Genomic DNA, 20,833 nt, shown 5'->3' with positions numbered 1-20,833 from the left:
TGTTTAAAAATACTTTAAAAATAATACTTAAAAATATCTTTAATTCTAATTAAGACTTGATTGCTATAGCTAAGGTTGCCATATAGCTAATTGTGTAGAGAGAAAATTCAGTAAAGAGGTGGGCAACTTATGTAAAAAACAAAATTCAGCTGAGTAAATTTGAAAAAGTAATTGACTTTATTAAGCAATTAATGAATTTGAATCCAGCTGCCTTTCATCTAGCTACTAGAAGGGCACTGGGTATTGTACAAATGGGAGGTTTTTATAGGAAGAAGGATTTGGCAAGGGACACATTAACAAAGAAAATAAAAGATTATGTTTAGACCAGGACATTTGCTTTTGGGGAGAAGGAAAGAACAAGGGATTTTATCATGAAGACTGCTTCTTTTTTCTATGGAGCATGGGGGTAGAAGGGATGAAGAGGGCCCATGTGACAGATTACCTTACTGATGCTCAACCAGAAAATTCCAGAGTGGTTGATTAACTTATATTTCTAGGAAAGGTGAAACTGCAATTAAATTGGGTATTAAGTCTACAATGGGTATCATGGGCTTTTAGCATGAGTGATACCATTTTGACTCTGTGGTTTTCTTTTTTACATTTAGTTATAAAGTATAACCCTAAGCCTCACTCCAAAAATCACATACTCTAGATTGTTGTTGCTGCTGCATTAAACCAATAGCTTTGCATTTTATGGGCCTTACTAAGTATATGCAGTGTATCATTTTTTTATTATCATTTTCAGATTCCCACATTGTTCAGAAATTTCTTACTGAGCTGGGTTATTATATAGCCAAAATTTCCCATCAACCTTGTTTGTCACATAATTTCACCAGGATCCGATTTCTAATCTGCTGACTCTTTACAGAGTACACAATGGGATTCATTAGTGGGGGAACCAGAAGGAAGATATCAGCTATGATGACCATAATAACTGGCGAAACCCTTTTGGCAAAGCGAGGAAGGGCAGCCAAGGTGACAATGGGCACATAGAAGATGAGTACCGCACAAATGTGGGAGATGCAAGTGTTGAGGACCTTGAGGCGGCCTTTGTGTGAGGCAATGCCCAATACTATTTTCAAGATCAGCATATAAGACACAGAAATGCACACCAACACTAACATAGCTGTTTGAGCCACAAAGAGTCCATAGATTACATTGACCCTGTTGTCAGAACAGGCCAGCTTCATGACATCCTGGTGAAGGCAGTAGGAGTGAGATAGAAAGTTTTTCTTACAGAATCTCAGCCTCTTTAGAATAAAGGGGAAAGGGAGGACAAGTGAAATACTTAATGAGGCAAATATAAGGCTGATTTTAATGACTCTGACACTGGTCAAAATGGAGGTGTATTTCAGAGGGTTGTAGATAGCTATGAAGCGGTCCACAGACATGATAAGAAGAACTGATGACTCCATAGCTGAGAATAGATGAATGAAGAACTCTTGGGCAAAGCAGGCATCAGGGGAAATTCCAGTGGCATTGAACAGGAAGATTCTCAGCATGGTTGGAAGCGAGGAAATGGACAGTCCGAGGTCAGAGAAGGCCAGCATGGAGAGGAAATAGTACATAGGCTCATGCAGAGAGGTCTCTGTTTTTATGAGAAAGAGGATGGTACAGTTCCCCAGGATGGCAGTGAGGTACATGAGGCAAATGGGGATGGCGAACCAAATGTGAGCATGTTCCATCCCTGGGATCCCAACGAGGAAGAAGGTAGAGATCTCCACTTCAGAGGTATTAAAGACTGACATTACAGGGCTGTGAAAGAATCAGGATACCGGTCTCAGAAGAGCCTTCCTGCAATAGCATAAGTGGATTAGCTCAAGTGTGTATGCTTTAATCATCTGGTTGATGCAAATCTTGAGGTTGCAGCTATTTTCTTACAATAATTCTTTGAACTAAAAACAACTGCTGTATAATATGTAAATAAAAGCAATATCAGGAACAATATAAGTAGGATATTAAGAGAAACATGAAATTATATTACTCTGCACAATTAATCACCAACACAATATTTCAAATGCTTTTCTTGGACTTAACATACAGAAAGAGAATAATAAATTTCACAGCTTCTATTTCCGGTAGCATTTTTTTTGGATAGTGGTGCCATTAAATTTGACAGCTATATAGATAAATATAGGATCAAATAAGGGCATCACTTAAAACAATTGCACTTGTAGTTATCGAATAACATTAATTTTTAAGAAACATGATTCTTTCAAAAATGGGGGCTAGAACAGTTGAATAACCACATTCAAAAAAATAGATCCCTATCTCACTCCTTGCACAAAAATTATCTTACGATGTATTATAAACATAAGTTAAAGAGCTAAAACAACAAAGGGAAATATCGGTTGTAAATTTTTGTTACCAGGAAGGAGTTAGATATGGCAGCAAAAGCACAAACAGAAAAAAACATATAAATTGGACTTCATCAAAATTAAACACTTTTGTGATTCAAATGATATCATCACAAAAGTGATGACAGCAGACAGAATGAAACTCTTTATAAAGCATATATCTGGACTTGTATGAAGAGTACAAGAAGGACTACTACAACTCCAAAATAAGATGAGAAGATCCTTAACATCATTAGTCATTAGGAAATTGCAAGTCAAAAATAAAATGTCATATAGCTTCATACACGTAGAATAGCTAAAATTAAAAAGAACAACAATTACAATTATTGGTAAGGATGTGGAGAAATTGGAACTCTCCTACATTATTGGTGAGGTTTTAAAATATTTACCAACTTTGGAACCCATTTTTATAGGTTTTCAAAATTTTAAACATAGAGTTACAATATGACCCAGGAATTCCATTTCTAGGTATGTATCCAACAGTAATGAAAGCATATATTTATAAAAATACTTGTACATAGGTCCAATATTCAATCAAGTGATGAATGGATGAACTGTTGTATATTCTTACAATGGACTATAATTTGCTAATAAAGAATAGTGCTGACATATGCTACAATTGAGTTGAACCTTGAAAACATTAGGCTAAGTGAAAGAAACCAGTCACAAAAGATAATTATTGCATTATCCCATATGTATGAAATTTCCAAAATAGGCAAATCTATAGAGACAGAGAGTATATTAATGGTTTTCAGGGACTGAGGAAAAGGATAAATGAGGAGGGACTTCTAGTTGATATAAAATATCTTCTTGCATTGAAAAAATATTATAAGATAGTGCCAACAATTGTGTAACACCATGAATATAGTAAAAAAATTGTATTGTACACTTAAAAATATGAACTTTATGGTATGGCAATAATATCTCAATAAAGCTGATATATAATAAAATGAAACTGCATTCAAAAATACTTACCTTTTTATTTATCACTAGACTCCTTATAAGGTTATGATAAACATATCCACAGCAAAATAAAGTTTGAAGTAGATGGACAAAAATCATCGTATAAAATAGTAAAGACTATATAGAAATTTCTGAATACAATTAGAGGAGTATAAAAAGCTACAGGCAATTGGTTGAATAGCTTTACATTCAAGTTTGCAAGTTACTCACTATTGGTATCAAAGGAGGCCCTATGTGAACACAGTTGTTACAAAATGCCTTTGTGCCAAGTGCAAGATTTGTCTTCCTCTAATGTTAGTTTGTTCATTGTCTTCTCTTAACAGATCTTAGAAAGATCTCTGCTGTCAAACACTTTGATCCAAATGCAATACCTGCCTTCTCCTCTGTTAAGGACTATTCACAGTTCCAGCATCTAGAACATTTTTACTCCCTCATTTACATCCCCTGTTTCTAAACGATGGCTCCATTATTTCCTAAACACACACACACACACACACACACACACACACCCCAGAAAGCTTCCTGCTTTCTTATTCTGACTCCAAAAGATAATCTAAAATGAAGTGTTCAGTGATCAATGCAAAGCAGTGATTTGTTTGAAGGACATATATTTTTTAAAATAAAAAGTATGAATTATTTTCCTTTCATAAAAAAATCCTAGGACAGATTTGACATTTTCAATACTACAAAACTTGTGCAACATCAGTCGTTTCTGCTTTTTTGGCAATACTGTGGGTTTTCTGTTTGTTTTAGTAACTGTTGTTTGTTTCTACCCTGTCTACATAGTAAACACAAATTAATCTCAAATACTTGGTCAAGATTTAACTCAAAATCTAAGTAATGAGTGTAAGAGTAACTCCGTGTATGGTGTGTTCTCCTTGATATTTTTGCTTCTTTTCACTCTCTCTCTACTGGCATAGTACTTCATTAGTTAGAAAGGCTGCTTTCTTATCTATCAAGAGAGGAAAAATATAAAGCAAAAATATAAACCTAATAAAAAGCATGCCAACTTAGGACAGACTATGGAGAAAGAAACTCCTAGTGGACACTATTGTCTTCTCACTGCAAACTCAGTGGTGTTGAACATCTGAACCCCGAAACAATTTACATTAACAAGTAAGGCAATACATTCAACATTCAGGAAGTATGTCACTCAAGAGACAAGTCCAGGTGCCTGGCTTTGAATTTCTCTCTGTGCTCAGCCAGTGATTCTGGCTTAGCACTTGGTTGATTGGCATTATTTGGCAGGACTCTAGGCTTCTACCATGTAGTAACAGAATCGTTGGACTTTTTAGAGGGTCAGGGTGATGATATTCATTTTTATCACTTGGCAACCACAGTCAGAAAGATACTATGTAGATTTTTTGCTTGAGCTGCTTCAAAGGTAAATGGTAGCTCTGAATATCAGGACACTTACCAGTAAGTTGTTGGAACCATATGTCAGAGTGAAGAGAAAGTGCAGGTGGCATGTAGTCACCAGAACTTCAATGCTGTGTGGGCACATTTATTCTGACCTTAGAGATTGAGTCCTGCCCCCTGATGATCTCCTATTGGTCCAGAAAACTTAAGAAATTTCCAGCTCATCAGACTCTATGTAGAGAAAAACAAAACTCCCCGTGGTGAACCCTCAAAGGCACTGGAGACAAGGAGAGTCATCCAACCCTCTGTAAATGGAAAGAATTAATCCTTTGAGGAAAACACCGATTTTGTCTTCTTTGCCACTGCTGGGGCTGACCAGCAGCCCCTGCACGAGTGATGAATAATTACTCTGACACATGATTGCTGTGAAAGAGAGGGCTGATGGACTGCCTGGCTAAAGGAACCAGACAGCCTCGATCACCTGCCTCTTCAGGCTTTTGTTGTAACAGCAGTTTGAGATAAAGTTTATCTTTTAGATACAATCAGTAGGGTAAGTAATCTTGGGAGGACCCAAGTGTCTGAAGTGTCCTTTAAACAAGGACACTTAAAGATTAAGCATAAAGATTCTGGTAAACACCCAAGGGTCCACATGTACACAGACTTGTTTGAAAAGTTCAAGGGACAATTAGGGGTGGCCACCTTCAGTCAACTTCCCTAGGTTGGAATTTTGATAAACTGGGCGGGTCGCCTTCAGCCCACTCCCCTAGGTTGGAATTTCCTCCTTACAAACTTTCCAACCAAGTCTCCTGTGCTCCCCCACATGCTACCTCTGGCAGAATTATGTTCATGTCATCTATCATATTATACCAGAGCACCATGTGACTATTAGAGCAGTTTCACAGTGTATGATAACTACATCTTTATGCATATGCCTCCTCCACTAGATTTGACTCCCTTAAATTTATGGATGTTTTCTTTTACAAGTTGAGAAAGTCTTGAAAATTTAATTTTTATCTAGGATATGCAAGAACAGTGGTTTTCAAGCTGAGGTGCTCATTAGACTTCAGTATGGAGTTTTATAAAAATGCAGTTTTCTAGTCCTACTCCAGATTCACTTAATCTCTTTAACTGATATGTGGTGTTTTTTTGTTTGTTTGTTTTTTAGTATTATCTTGGTATTTTCTTGATATATTATGCATATATTTCTCATTATTATTATGTTACATATCAATATTGTTTCCACTAAAAAATTATGCTTCAATATTTTTTATAAATCCGATGTAACATTCACTCTCCTTGAATGTAGGTTATATCATTATCCTCATAGACATTTGTTTAAAACTTTCTTTTTGTAATAGTTTCATTATCTTGTTTTGCATGCCATGGAAACAACCAAGTTTATTTGTCAGTTGTATTGTGTTATCAACTCTCATCAGAGGTTTTACACTGAATGGTATAAGTAACAAATTAACTATAGCCATATTAAAGATAACTAACTTTCTTAAGTTAGCTTCATTATCTTAAAACAGTTTTTTTCAAATAGTTTTTTTTTCTTTGTAATATATTTTTATTGATTTCAGAGAGAAAGAGAGAGGGAGATATAAACATCGATGCTGAGAGAGAATCATTGATTGGCTGCCTCCTACATGCCCCACACTGGGGGTCAAGCCCCCACCCCAGGCATGTGCCCTGACTGGGAATCGAACTGTGACCTCCTGGTTTGCTCAACCATTGAGCCACACTGGTAGGGCTTAAAACAGCCGTGGGCAAACTACGGCCCACGGCCGGATCAGGCCTTTTGAAATGAATAAAACTATTGAAAAAAAAGACCGTACCCTTTTATGTAATGATGTTTACTTTGAATTTATATCAGTTCACACAAACACTCCATCCATGCTTTTGTTCCAGCCCTCCGGTCCAGTTTAAGAACCCATTGTGGCCCTCGAGTCAAAAAGTTTGCCCACCCCTGGCTTAAAACATTAGTTTCTGTTTGACTCGATGCATTCATGAAGCCTCTGCAATCGGTAATAGGCCAGAGCTTTCTCTTCAACAGAGATGAGCCCTGTCAGAGCCCAGGGGAAAGGGCTGCACCAACTCTTCAAAGTTCAAAGAAGAGACTCTTGGGTAACTTTTCAGACTACAACAGGCATACTTTGGAGATATCTCAGGTTTGGCTCTATACCACTGGAATTAATCAACTATTGCAATAAGTTCAGTCACAATGTTTTGTTGTTTCCTAGTGTTTGTAAAAGTTATGTTTACACTATAGTATAGTCTAGTAAATGTGCAATGGCATTATGTCTATTTATATATCTTAATTAAAAAATACTTTATTGCTAAAAAAATAAATGCTAACCATCATCTGAGCCTTCAATGAGCTGTGATTCTTTTTGCTGGTATAGGATCTTGCCTCGATGTTGATGAAAACTCAGTATCTGTGAAATGCAAGGAAGCAATGCACAATAATAGGAGTTACGCCTGTATTACAGTGGGCTGAGTCATGATATCCAGGACCATTTTTAGTCAAGAGACAGTTAGTTCCATGGGCCTGCGAACCCAAGATCCAGTGTAATAAGAATTACATGAGGCCCGTGCTGGTTTGGCTCAGTGGATAGAGCATTGGCCTGTGAACTGATGGGTCCCAAGTTCTATTCTGGTGAAGGGCACATGCCCAGGTTGCGTTGCAGGATCAATCCCAGTAGAGGGCGTGCAGGAGGCAGCTGATCGATGATTCTCTTTCATCACTGTTGTTTCTATCTCTCTCCCTCTCTCTTCTTCTCTGAAATCAATAAAAATATATATAAAAAAGAATTACATGAGGTTTAATAAATTGATGAATAACATTTCATTATGTTTGTAATAGTTTCGATGTTGTTTTATGCTCTATTTTCTGACTACATATTGATGTTTTCCTTTCTTCAACTATTAATTTAGTAGACTCTGCTTTTGTAAACTGAAATGAAACATTTTGAAGTCAGACCTGATTCTCATTGACTCCTTAGAGTCCAGAAAGTCTTCTTGAGTGTCCTTTCTCTTTATGACAATGTGTTATTTGCACAGGTACAATAAGAACCTGTCCTTTCACCCAGCTAGCTGGAATGTCATTTTGTACACCAAAAAGGTTGTAGGTTCAATTCCCAATCAGGGCACATGCCTGGGTTTCAGGTTCTATCCCCAGTTGGGGCATATACAGGGAGTGACCAATTGATACTTCTCTCTCACATTGCTATTTCTCTCTTACATTGATGTTTCTCTCCCCCCTCTCTCTTTTTCTCTTCCTTCCTCTCTCTAAAAATCAATAAACATATCCTTGGATGAGGATTACAAAAGAACCTGTCCTTTTTTTAATCAGGATATAATTTGAAAAATTAGTTATGCAATCAGGGCCTTTCCTGGAATGTCGTACTTGTGAATGTTGCTCATTAAATCACATACACTGGAATGATCCTGGGACTCTTCAGTCTGCAGGCTGCGGCTCTATTCACTGAACCAAACCTGCTAGGGCCCTCACACATTTTTTTTTTTAAGTAGCTTCCTGAGAGGTTTGGCTCCTGTAGTTTTTGTTGTCTGTTATTCTGACAGCTGAACACGAGGGTTCGGGCTGAGAGGTCCCCTCACATGCCGGAAAATATATGAATTCTTTCTCATCATCACACAATTCTCTATGTGAAACAGCAAAGGATTCTTGGACTATGGGCTTCAGGGTGGGCTTCGGGCCCTTCTATAGGAGGGATCTGCAGAAAGCAGAGCTGCTCCAGCAGCATGCTGGAGATCGCCTTCTCAGGAGGTGCATACTCAGAAGTGGGCTGACACTCTTTTACTTTCTCTCTCCTCTCATGGGCCATCGTTTTTTTGGTGGGAGTCTTGATGTTCCCCTAACACTTCTTCACCTGTCTGATATCTTGGCTGACAGTTGTATTCTTGGACAAGCCCCTGCCAGATATGTTGCTTGAAGGCAATAGTTCGGGCATCACTTTTCTTACATGCCAGCACATACTTGTAATTTTCTACTAAAGCAAGCAGGATGCTCTTTTCCAATTCTGAGACATATTTGTCAGGTTTTATAATTTTGTTATTTTGCATTTTCCATCCTATTTCTCCTGGCCCTTGGCTATCCTGCAAGTGCGCCCCCTGGTATTTCTCTTTTGTAATGCTGTTGTATGACAAGCTTTGATTGCTAAGTCATCCATTTCACAGAGGCATCCACTTATAAGACGGGCTATCTCAAACACATTGTGAGCCACACAGCTAAAGAGCCAGGCCGTCACCCTCACCCCTCTTCTTCCACCAGATTACTTAGATAACTGACCATTTGGGCTTTTTGTTTTTTTCTGTTCCCACACTTTAAATTTCTACTCGTATGTTTTAAATTCACCAATAGAGAGACACCACAAAACCTTCAGCCCAACCTGATCTCAATCAAAGCAGAACCTGAGGCCTGTGACACATTTCTACAATTTCCAACATCATCATCATATGTTTTGGCACAGTTGTTGTTAAGAGATGTTTATATTAATTACATCTCTGGGGATCCAGCAGACTGTGACACTAATCATGAAGATTCAATCTACCCCAGGAGAACCCAGGAGTATTTATAGAGATAGTAATTATAGCCTCTGTATTCAAGATAAATTTGACTTTATGCTGATATATAAGATAGAGATGGAACTCTTCTTGGGTGAGAAATAAACCAGAGAGAGCAAGAACTAAAAGCACAAAAATACAAAGAAAAATTGGAAGAAAGATGGAGGCAATAAAAGGACTGGAAACAGAGAATTACATAGTGAAAAGACAGAAATTTAGATAAAACAAAATAGAAAGAAATGGTAGCCAGGAGAAAAATACGAATATAAATTATGAGTGTTTAGAAAGTAAATTAATGGAGGGTTGGAGGAAAGAGAGAGAGAGAGACAGAGAGAGAGAGAGAGAGAGACTTTACCTACAATGGAGGAAAACTTAGGCAGAGACAGACAAAATAAAACTGGATTATTTGGGAAACAGACTACTGGTAACATGATTAACATCATACCGATGAAACTGGCTTATATGTAAATTTCAGGTAAGTGTTAATTTTTAAATTGCAAATAAATAGTAGGTATAGATTTTGGCATAGTTTGTGTTAATATACAAGAGCTAAAGAGGGTAAAATAATTAGAAGAACAATGTATTATTTATGCAAGGGAGAAAATGGATGTCATCCTCTAGAGGTGAACAATTTTGAAATGTATTAAATATCATAATATTTTACTCCAATCTACAATTTTAAGATAAGCTGATCAGTGGAAGATTGTCAATGCAAATCTATTAAAATTCTTGTCAGAGATGACCAGATTTGCGTGGTAGACACTTTTATTCCAGAATTTGCTGCTATTGGAAAATGTTCCTTATATGAAAATCGTAAAAGGTACCTCCTTTCTTTGCGAAGTTAGAGAGGTTAGAGGAAACATGTATTGTATTCTGATTGCACTGCTTATGCTCACAAAGGATAACTCTGACAGATACAAATGAATAACAGGAACTATTTCTCCTGTTTGCCAGGGTCACCATGGTGGTCTGGAATACCAATGATACTATGGAGCCCGTATTTATTCTGAAGGGTTTTCCTGGACTGGAGTATGCTCATTCTTGGCTCTCAATTCTATTCTGCTTTGTATTCTTGGCAATACTGGTTGGTAATGTTACCATTCTCTCTGTCATTTGGATCGAGTCCTCGCTCCATCAGCCCATGTATTATTTCCTTTCCATCCTGGCACTAAATGACCTAGGTATGTCCCTGTCTACTCTTCCCACTATCCTTTCTGTATTATGGTTGAATACTCGGGAGATCCAGGCAAGTGCTTGCTTTGCTCAGCTCTTCTTCATCCACACATTCACATTCCTGGAATCTTCAGTGCTATTGGCCATGGCCTTCGACCGTTTCGTTGCTATCTGCCGTCCACTGCACTACACCACCATCCTCACCAACAGCGTAATAGGCAAGATCGGTTTGGCCTGCTTGTTAAGAAGCGTGGGAGTTGTACTCCCCACACCTTTGCTACTGAGACAATATCACTATTGCCATGTCAATGTCCTCTCCCATCCATTTTGTTTGCACCAGGATGTTCTGAAATTATCCTGTTCAGATGCCAGGATCAACAGTATTTATGGACTGTGCATAGTTATGGCCACACTGGGCGTGGATTCAGTCTTTATACTTCTCTCTTATGTCCTGATTCTGAATGCTGTGCTGAGCATTGCGTCTCCTGAAGAGCGGCTAAAAGCACTCAACACATGTGTATCCCACATCTGTGTGGTGCTCATCTTCTTTGTACCAGTTATTGGGGTGTCAATGGCCCATCGTTTTGGGAAACATCTGTCTCCCATAGTCCACATCCTCATGGCTAACATCTACCTGCTCCTTCCCCCGGTGCTTAATCCTATTGTCTACAGTGTCAGGACAAAACAGATTCGTCTAGGAATTCTCCGCAAGTTTGGGCTAGAGAGGAGGCTTTAAGTAATTCTATCCTCTAGTTTTCCCACTGAAAAATTGTGGGGCAGCTATTGTAGTAGGTGAGAAATAAAATATTTGGGGTGAAGTCATCTGTTTAAATTCTTAATTCACTTCCAATTCTCAGTTAATTAACAATCCTTATGAGATTCAAGTTTTTCAGTCAAATTGTGATAAGCATGGCCTTTTCTATCCCCAAATTAATTATGAGACTCCTATTACATAATGTAGGTAAAAGAGATTGTTTTGGAAAACTGTAAAATTTGTCAATATTATTAAATTATTACTTGTAATGATAATAGAAATAATTTTCCTTATAAAATGTAACTATGTTTATATGGTTTCCAATGCTTATGCTCTAAAACCAAGAAATCCATCTTTCTCTCTCTCCTTCTCTCTCTTTTTCTAATACATTTGCCCATATTTTGTTTCTCCTGCTAAAATGTTATAACTGATTATGAAACTATTTCTGACTTCTTGGAGCAAGTTTGAAACTTGAGTTCGTGGCAAAACTGAAATGCTACTGTGGCTGTTGGCTATGAGCTAAGTCTTCACCTCCTCACTGGGCAGTGATGGCCTTTCTCCCACTGCCACTGGAGATCTATCTACTCTTTTAACCGAACAGCAAATGCTGAGGCAGAAACATGGGGAGTTGTTCAAGCAAGCCTGATAGTGCAGGTCTACACATCTGGGCACATGTGTAGATTCCCTGTTCAGTAGGGCAGCATGTTTTAATCTGTGAGTGGGTTGGGAGTTGTGCACAATACCACCCTCATCTTTTAACAATATTTCCTACTCTTATTCTACATGCTGTGTGGATCTTTCATATTGTATCTTTCTCAGTATCTTTGTTGTAGATAACCCATTACTCTTTTCTCCTTCATTAGGATGACTTACATGTGTGCATTGATTGGTGATATTTTCCTATTTCATACATATTCACTTTCTTCTCAGCTACATTATAAACTTTTTGAGTATGGGGTCATGACTGCTACACTAACATATCCCTATGGGACTGATCTCCCCCAGCTATCACGAGTACTCCCAAAATAGTTGTAAGTGTAAATCTTATTGCCTATTTACTCATTCAATGACACTATACTAAGAAACATGAAATATCAACTGTGACAATTATTGCTTTAAATACTATGGATACATACAAAATGGAATGCATGGGTCTTAATGTTAAAAAATTAATGTTTAATAGTGGAGATACATATGTATAAAGATTAGTAAAACTAACAGATGCTAGCATTGAAATAAATAAATTGTACAATATTACTACTGGAGAGTGCTCAATTTCAATTGAAGATTTAGGAGTCCGGAATTGAAGTAGTTGACATTTTAGTTGTGCCTTGTGAGTCAAATTTTTTAGTGCCAGCTGGGCTAAGTGTGAAAAATTGGTGTGCTTCAGCTGATTTACATTGGCTTATAAAAGACAATTGTGCATATCTTATTCCAACTGCATGCTCTGTAATGTCAGACTGGCAGTTTGGTTTTGGTCATGATGGGAGTATTTACACAACAGAAATTGGAAAACACTAAATTTGAAGGCTTTAAAAATTTTCCTTAAGAGTTGGTTCTTAAGTATTTACCAGCACACCACTGGTCAAGGTGTTCCAGGAAAAGGAGGTAGCATGAAAAGAGCAGAGTTTAGAAAGAACACGTCTGAGTAACATTTTCTCCAATCTCCAGGAGCAACTTAAGACTTGCCCAAACTGTCTCACATTATCTCAAACTAGAAAGGACTCTGAAGTGGACTTGGACATGCACTACTCAGATCATACTTCAATCAAGAACTTGTGAAAAGGGGGGACCCAAATCCTTCTGATCAAGCACCTCCCTCCCTAAAAAACTTGTGGAAAATCTGAAGGGAATAAGAAGTACTAATTGGTAGTTATAGAATAGTAATGGAGATGTAAAGTTCAACATAGAGAATATAGTCAATAATATTGTAATAACTATATATGCTGCCAGATGGGTACTGAAAATATCGAGGGGAGCACTTTATAAAGTATATGATGTCTAACCACTATGCTGTGCATCTGAAACTAATACAAAATTACAGTGAATGTAAACTGTAATCAAAAATAAAATTTAAAGTTCTTAATAAAATAACTTGCAGCCTAAGCTGCTGTGATGTCATTATCTGATTACGGAATATGTGATGCTTGCCTCATAAAAATCACTATGAAGTGACCTTTTTATAATATTGTCTAGAAATACATGTGTAGGGTTTCTGTTATTCTTAGTTAAATATTTTAAATGGTTCATTAAAGATGCTTTCTGGGCCTGGGTTTTCTCTCTACAAACCTTCAAATAAGGTTTTCAAGAAAGACATAAATTCCTGAAGAACACCAAGTTCAGATGAAAATTTCTGAGCCAGTCTCTTAAATATTGGTTCTGTTTGTGTCTATGAGTTTTTGTTCATTTGTTTTTCCTGTTTGTTCATTTGTTGCTTTCAATTTGATATCCCACATATGAGTGGAACCATATGGTTCTTAACACAAATTTTAGAAGTTAATAAATGCTTTCTGGATAAAATATGTCTGGAAAAGTCTGAAACCATTAGTATGCAGTATAGATGTTTATACACAATGGTATTGCAATGCACCATTTGTTCCAAACATAATTGACCAAGGCTTTTCTATATTTCTGACTTATTTTACTTAGCACAATATTCTCAAAGATTCATCCATGTTGTTGCAAATAGCAATATTTCATCTTTTCTCATGGCTCAGTAGTATTTATTCCATCATATATATGTACCATATCTTTAATAGTCTACTGAAGGACACTTCTGTCATTTCCATCTTAGACATCGTGAATAATGCTGCATCATAGAATTATACACTTGAGGCCCATATGATCTTATTAACCAATGTCATGCCAATAAATTTAATTTAAAAATAAAGTAATATGCATTTGCCTCTGCATTAAAAAAGCCATCTGATGCTCATGAAACCAGATTCAGAGAAATTAGCCTTATGATGAAATTATTTAATGGCTATTAATTTCATACACCCACTCCAAACACTTGACAAAGCTTTTGAAGTCAGTTTCAGCTGAGGGCATAAAATACAGGATCACAGAATTGGTAGACTGGCAGAACAGTAGAAATAATTAATTTAATAAAAATCTGTATTGAGGCATCAGGGAATCAATTTTTGATGATTTGTTATTAATTACTTAATACGTTCTAAATGCTATACGTATATTAACTCACTGAACAGTTAAAAAAACATAGGAGACAGATAAAATTATTATGAACTCATTGCATACATAAGGAAACAGACAAAAAGGCTGAGTAACAATGTTCCCAAGGCTATACAGTCAATAAGTGCCAGAACAGGAATTCAAAGGTAAGGACTTCTGGATCTACAGACCATGCTCTTTACTGTCATGGTTAAAGAGGCCATTTTCTTTGTCTTCATATTACCCTGGGACTTAAACACAGAATTTTGAGTTTTAGTTTAATTTTCTCCCATTCCCTTCACCACACTCCATCACCTGCTACACCTACAGTTTCCTCCCCCCAGCTTAAAAAAAGGTTGTGTTTTTTTTTATTAACCTTGGCATTATTAACAATTGGACTGGATAATTCTTTGTTGTGGGATCTGTGTGCTCATTGTAAGGTGTTTAGGAACATCCCTAATATCTAAAAACTAGATGCCCTCAACATTTCCCCAGTGTGACAACTAAAAATGCCCCCAGATGCGGTAAAATATCCCGTTAGGACAATTTTTTTTTCTTGCTGAGAATTACTGTCTTAAATCAAGGATTCTCTCAACTCCTATTTCCCAAATGGAGTTCTGTTGAACACAAATTTTAGAAGTTAATAAATGCTTTCTGGATAAAATATGTCTGGAAAAGTCTGAAACCATCAGCATGCAATATAGATGTTTACACACAATGGTATTGCAATCCACCATTTGTCCCAAACATAACTGACCAAGGCTTTTCTATATGTTTGGCCATTAATTCTACTTCAATAGTGGCCTATTGTACATTTTAGGAAAATCTGATACAGGGCGTATAAAGAATTATTATTTTTGAGCAGCTAGTAACTGCTATTTCTGGTTATTCAGAGCGCAGCCTTTTTTTGTACATTATTCTGATTCACTGAGCCTCCATCAGATGAGCTCAGGGACACTTCTCTGTTGCTACCATAGCTGGACTCCCAGCTAGAAAATTTGACATGATCATCTCTTTTCTCCAAGCAAGAGAAAAAGCTCCACTGGCAGTGGCATAATTTTTCCTCCCTGGAGGTTGCATTAAGAAAAAAAAATAGTCCTGAGAGAATGGATTAACCCAGAGGGGGTGCTGAGGTTAGGGTAGTTAAAGCACAGAATGTAGTGCTGATGAAGCACATCGCTGGATGGAGTCAAGGATGCTGAACCCAAAAATATTTTATCCTGGCTCTCGAGTTGCTGAAGGAAAATTGGATGCTTCACTCAGGAAATCTATGCTTCCTTGAAGAACTATCCACCTTAGGATCCACTGTGGCTCTCTCTGTCTATAAGAAGTCCCTAGGCCTGTCTGACCAACCTATAGCAGGATGAATGGCTATCTACACCTGAGGGCTCAGGTGTGCCTGAAGGAGGGCTTCTGAGTTGAGAAGAATGGGTAAAAAATTAGTACCTATTTGAAGAATTTGACCAAGTGAAATTACTAATTTGGGGTAAGTCAGAGATACAGATTGGCATGCTCCTAAAGAAGCCAGACTATCATCATCCAAGGCTGCTCAAAAGGGCTTTGGGAAGGAATGCCATTAAAATCCACCTCCAGGTATAGATACTATAACTGGTTGGTTCATGCACTGAAATCTCCAGTCTCTCAGAACATTTCTATCGCATATTATAACGTTCAAAATGATAATGATGATAGTCATGATGATTCAAGTACCTCCTCTATTTCTATCTCATGCATAGCATACATATTTGGCAATACTGTGAGCCAAAAAAGGAATTTAGGCAAAGTAATTCCCAAGAGAAGTCCTGAGGGGGATATCTTTACAAGTGATACCGTGGGCACTGCAGGTCACATCTGCCTTTGGATCACAGTTGTATATGGCTGATATGTTCAAGATTGTGACTACTTCAGCATATCCATTAAGATGTTGCTTTACTTAAGTCTAAAGTATCTCCTAGGTCTCAGACCCTTTGCTAAACACTTTAGATACATTTTCTTGAATATCTTAAATATTACATAATGTAATGCATTTCCCAGTTTTTTGTGTTCAAAGAAGTTTGGTAATCTGTTCAAAATGAATGACAGTTATCATCAGGTTTTCTCTGACTCTAGAGAAGTAGCCACTGAGTACAAGGTGTTTGTATCTATATCCAACAGACCCATTTAGGGGAGATGATTTATGACTAACCTAAGTCAGAGACTTTTCTACAAAGAAGTAGGTGAGAGTGATCTTAGAGGGAAGGGCTGGCATACCTGGGCAGGATGTAGTCTCTGAAGACATTGAAAGATTTGAGAGAGGGTATCAAGGAAGAAGAAAATAATTGTGTGCAACTACCAAAGAGCTAACAATTATTGTTTAGTGATGTTGAATGAGCTGAGGAACAGTTTGTGATATTAAAGCTAAGATAGTGAGGGAGGTGTATAAAGACCAATATTGCCTAATATGCTATAATTAGTAAAGTATATAAATCACAAGATGAGAATATGTAAAGCAATTCTTCTTTTCATTGTATCTGCTCCTAAAAAGGCAGGAAGTGGTGTCAGAGTGAAAAGGTTCCTGTAGGAGGGCAGGGAATTAGTTTAAGTCTGTCAGAGGAAACCATAAAATGTAAGTATATCAGTGGAGCACGATAGATTGGGAAACAGATGAATTTTGAAAAAAAAAAATTGACACCAAATTTACCAAGTGGACATTTTTATTGTTATTTGGTGCCCAGAGTAATTGGAATTGAGGGGCCATCATGTTGCGCAGTAATTGAAGTCTCTAGGAGTCCTCCTATAATGCCTCATCTTCTTCAGTCCTTAGTCAACCCTGCCTCTTATGTGTCCTAGAGCACATTTCATCTGTTTGGTGTCCGAGTCCTGAGCACTAAAGCTGTTACACTCTTCTTCGAACATGCCATGTTTCTTTTTGGTTGTTGCCTTGATTTTTTTTCTAAGGATTGTTTTCTCTCTCTTCCTTCCAATTTTTCTGAGTAGGAGTAATTTATTTTTTGGCAACCCTTTACAGATCCAAAAATATCACTATCTCTTTGACACACATGCCTCAAGTTAATCCTAACCAAACTGAATTAATCGTACACCCTAATTTCACCAAGTTTTTAATTTTTTTCTTTGTTTCATTTAATGACACCAAAATCTACCAAATAACTGAACTTGTCCTGGGTTTCTTTCTTTTTCTCACTTTTAGCATATGATCATTGACCAATTTTTTATTTTTTCTCCTTATAAATTTTTATATCTATTTGACCTTTATCATCCCTACTGTTACACTTCACCTTTATCCACTTTTAAAAACCACTACACTCGCCTTCTAAAGGACTTCCCTGCCTTCTCTTTTGTCAGCATTTAGACCATTTATGTATGTTGTTGTCCTTTATAGCAGCAACATGAGTATAAACAGTAGACAACAAACTTTCGTTTAATACAACTGTTTCATGTGTGTTGAAAAATATAAAGAAATAACATTTGTTCTAATTTAGCACTGATATAAATTTGGTCAAATGGTTTAATTAAAAAAAAAGACATTTTGTACCTTCTAAGTTTAAATACAAACTCTATATTTATGCACAATTTCCTTCAGAAATTCTGGTTCATTTTAATTAATTTTTAGCTCTCATAACCCTCTGAAAAGCCATCAGCCCTATAACTTTGCTCAATTATATTTACTTATAATACTAACACCTTTCTGCATTTACATGGGTGCCAATCAGATCTTTGTTCCCATCAAACTCATATTTGTTATTCAAGAACCTAATTCAAGAATTATTTTATTTTATTTTATTTTTTTTTAAATATATATTTTATTGATTTTTTACAGAGAGGAAGGGAGAGAGATAGAGAGTTAGAAACATCGATGAGAGAGAAACATCCATCAGCTGCCTCCTGCACATCTCCCACTGGGGATGTGCCCGAAACCCAGGTACATGCCCTTGACCGGAATTGAACCTGGGACCTTTCAGTCTGCAGGCCGACGCTCTATCCACTGAGCCAAACCGGTTTCGGCAAGAATTATTTTTAATAAATCTTCCCTGACCTCCCTGGTCAGGATAGTTTCCTAGTATTAAAGTAACACTTGTCTTTAGAATATTAGCTCTCTCTATCCACCAGGGTGTAAGTATTTGAAGGCATGTTTTATATATTTCTCTATATTTTCACACTGCACAATTTCCTTTTATAAAATATGTTCTCAATGAATGTGCAATGAACAAATAATTAATCCATTGGTAAAATAATAAATGCAGATAGTAATTTACATATAATGAGCAGAAGAGTAATTGAAACAGTAAACAGAGCAGCATGCGTTGAGCTTCTTTTTGTAATATTGACTTTTACTCTCATTGTTCTATGTTTTTGTCTCTCCACCTAGACCGAAGGTGCCTCCATCCGCACAATGTCTGTCTTCAATAGCTCTACGCTGTACCCTCGTTTCCTTCTAACAGGCTTCTCAGGCCTTGAAAGCAGCTACGGCTTGATATCTCTTCCCATCTTCTTTGTTTACGTCACCTCAGTTGCAGGGAACATTACTATCCTATTTATCGTCAGAACTGAGCCTTCCCTCCACCAACCAATGTACTTCTTTCTGTCAATGTTGGCACTTACTGACCTGGGCCTGTCCACTACAACCTTGCCTACCATGTTCAGTGTCTTTTGGTTCCATGCCCGGGAGATTTCCTTCAATGCTTGTCTGGTCCAGATGTATTTCATTCATGTTTTCTCAATTATTGAGTCAGCTGTGCTGTTAGCCATGGCGTTTGACCGCGTTGTAGCCATCCGAGTGCCCCTGCGCTACTCAGCCATTCTAACCAATGGTGTAATCATTGGAATTGGGTCGGCAATTGCTGGAAGGGCTTTGGCTCTGGTCTTTCCAGCTTCCTTCCTCCTAAAGAAGCTTCAGTATCGTCATGTCAATATTCTCTCTTACCCCTTCTGCCTGCACCAGGACCTCATAAAGACAACTGTATCCAGCCGTCGAGTCAGCAGCATCTATGGCCTCATGGTGGTCATCTTCTCCATGGGACTGGATTCAGTGCTCCTCATCTTCTCCTATATTCTCATCCTTGGCACAGTGTTGAGTATAGCCTCCAAAACAGAGAGGGTGAAAGCCCTCAATACCTGCATCTCCCACATCTGTGCTGTACTCACCTTCTATACACCAATGATTGGGCTATCTATGATCCGTCGCTACGGGCAGAATGCTTCCCCAATTGTCCATGTGCTCATGGCCAATGTCTACTTGCTGGTTCCACCCCTCATGAACCCAATTGTCTACAGTGTCAAAACCAAGCAGATTCGTGACAGAATCCTCAAGAAATTCAAACAACAGAAAGTTTAGGTAAAAGGGACTCTAAGACACAACTTTCTTCCCCCTCTTTTTTATATTTATGAGAGTACTTCATATTAATATAGAATTTTGAATTTAAATATTACTGAAAATGCTTTGCTTTTAAGAAGCTAGATACAAACTTCAATAATAGTAAATCCTATCTTTTCAGTATGGAGAATAAAGGCATGCTTTGTTTTGTTTTGTTTTGTTTTGTTTTGTTTTGTTTTGTTTTATATTCATGTTGACATACTAAAGAATATGGTCACCAAACCCAGGTTAGGCCATTCTTAGAAGAACTCTGACTTTCCTTTTAATAATCAGCAATAAATATTTGTGAAACTGAGGCATCAAATCAGCAATTTAGTGAAGTTATTCATTATACTTTATAAAGTTCCTGAATTTCTAAACAAAATTTAGATTTCAAGATGACTCTGGTTCTAATATAGACTCTGTAGTCAAGAGCAACAATATTTCCCCACAAAACTGACATTAATATGAATGTATTTTTAATGCATTTTTTGATCTTCTGTTTAGCACAGAAAAATGTTTCCAGGAGGAAAAACTTCTCTCAAGAGAAAATGACAAATGAATGAAGTTCATACTTTGAGAAGCATGAAGGGAAGGCAACTTGGCCCAAATAATTAAACTGATTTGGGTGGCTCTCAAATGATCCAGAAACTGTGATGTTTCTGTGTTGAGGAATTTATAGAGGCCTTTAGGTAGATACTTCTGAGACCCAGATTTCATCCATTTTGATTTGTTTTCAATCTGTCAGTTATTGAGAGAGAGATGTCCAAGTCTCCAAATATAATAATACATTTGTCTATTCCTCCTGGTTATGCTATCAGCATTACCCCAGGTATTTTGATGTTCTGTTGTTAGGTGTGTAGATATTATGTAGAAATTTTGTTATGTCTTCTTGGAAATCACCTCATCAAAATTTAATGCTCTTCTTTATTCTAGATAGCTTTTTTCTTATTTTAAAATATGTCTTTTCTGATATTAATCTAGCTTGTCTAGCTTTCTTTTGATTAATGTTATCATGGTATATCTTTTTCCTTTTCTTTACCTAAAAATATGGATTTTTAGGGTCTTAGTTTGCCAAGTACTGTTTTATTTAAAAAATTTTTTAAAGCTTTCTGGGATATA

General features: G+C 37.1%; 3 protein-coding genes and 1 pseudogene across 4 annotated transcripts; 2 read left to right on the top strand and 2 right to left on the bottom strand.

Moving 5' to 3' along the window:
- Positions 1-806: 806 nt before the first annotated feature.
- Positions 807-1,748, bottom strand: LOC308524115 (olfactory receptor 51A7-like; the record flags this gene model as incomplete). The annotated part of the gene is made up of 1 exon (XM_081098266.1): positions 807-1,748. The coding sequence occupies one exon, from the start codon at positions 1,746-1,748 to the stop codon at positions 807-809; it is 942 nt and encodes a 313-aa protein (XP_080954392.1).
- Positions 1,749-8,202: 6,454 nt separating this feature from the next.
- LOC308525478 (myb/SANT-like DNA-binding domain-containing protein 3) lies at positions 8,203-8,762 on the bottom strand (annotated as a pseudogene). The gene has a single exon. The product of its transcript is annotated as a myb/SANT-like DNA-binding domain-containing protein 3 (transcript).
- A 1,459-nt stretch (positions 8,763-10,221) lies between these two features.
- On the top strand, positions 10,222-11,172 carry LOC308524153 (olfactory receptor 51L1; the record flags this gene model as incomplete). Its single annotated transcript, XM_081098302.1, has 1 exon — positions 10,222-11,172. Exon 1 carries the CDS (start codon positions 10,225-10,227, stop codon positions 11,170-11,172), a length of 948 nt encoding a protein of 315 aa, XP_080954428.1. The 5' UTR covers positions 10,222-10,224.
- A 7,579-nt stretch (positions 11,173-18,751) lies between these two features.
- Positions 18,752-19,693, top strand: LOC308524118 (olfactory receptor 51G2-like; the record flags this gene model as incomplete). The annotated part of the gene is made up of 1 exon (XM_081098267.1): positions 18,752-19,693. The coding sequence occupies one exon, from the start codon at positions 18,752-18,754 to the stop codon at positions 19,691-19,693; it is 942 nt and encodes a 313-aa protein (XP_080954393.1).
- Between the last annotated feature and the right edge of the window lie 1,140 nt (positions 19,694-20,833).

This window comes from Myotis nattereri, assembly GCF_964212035.1.
Source record: "Myotis nattereri genome assembly, chromosome: 9".
NCBI lineage: Eukaryota > Metazoa > Chordata > Mammalia > Chiroptera > Vespertilionidae > Myotis > Myotis nattereri.
This window is presented reverse-complemented; position numbering and strand designations above follow the sequence as displayed.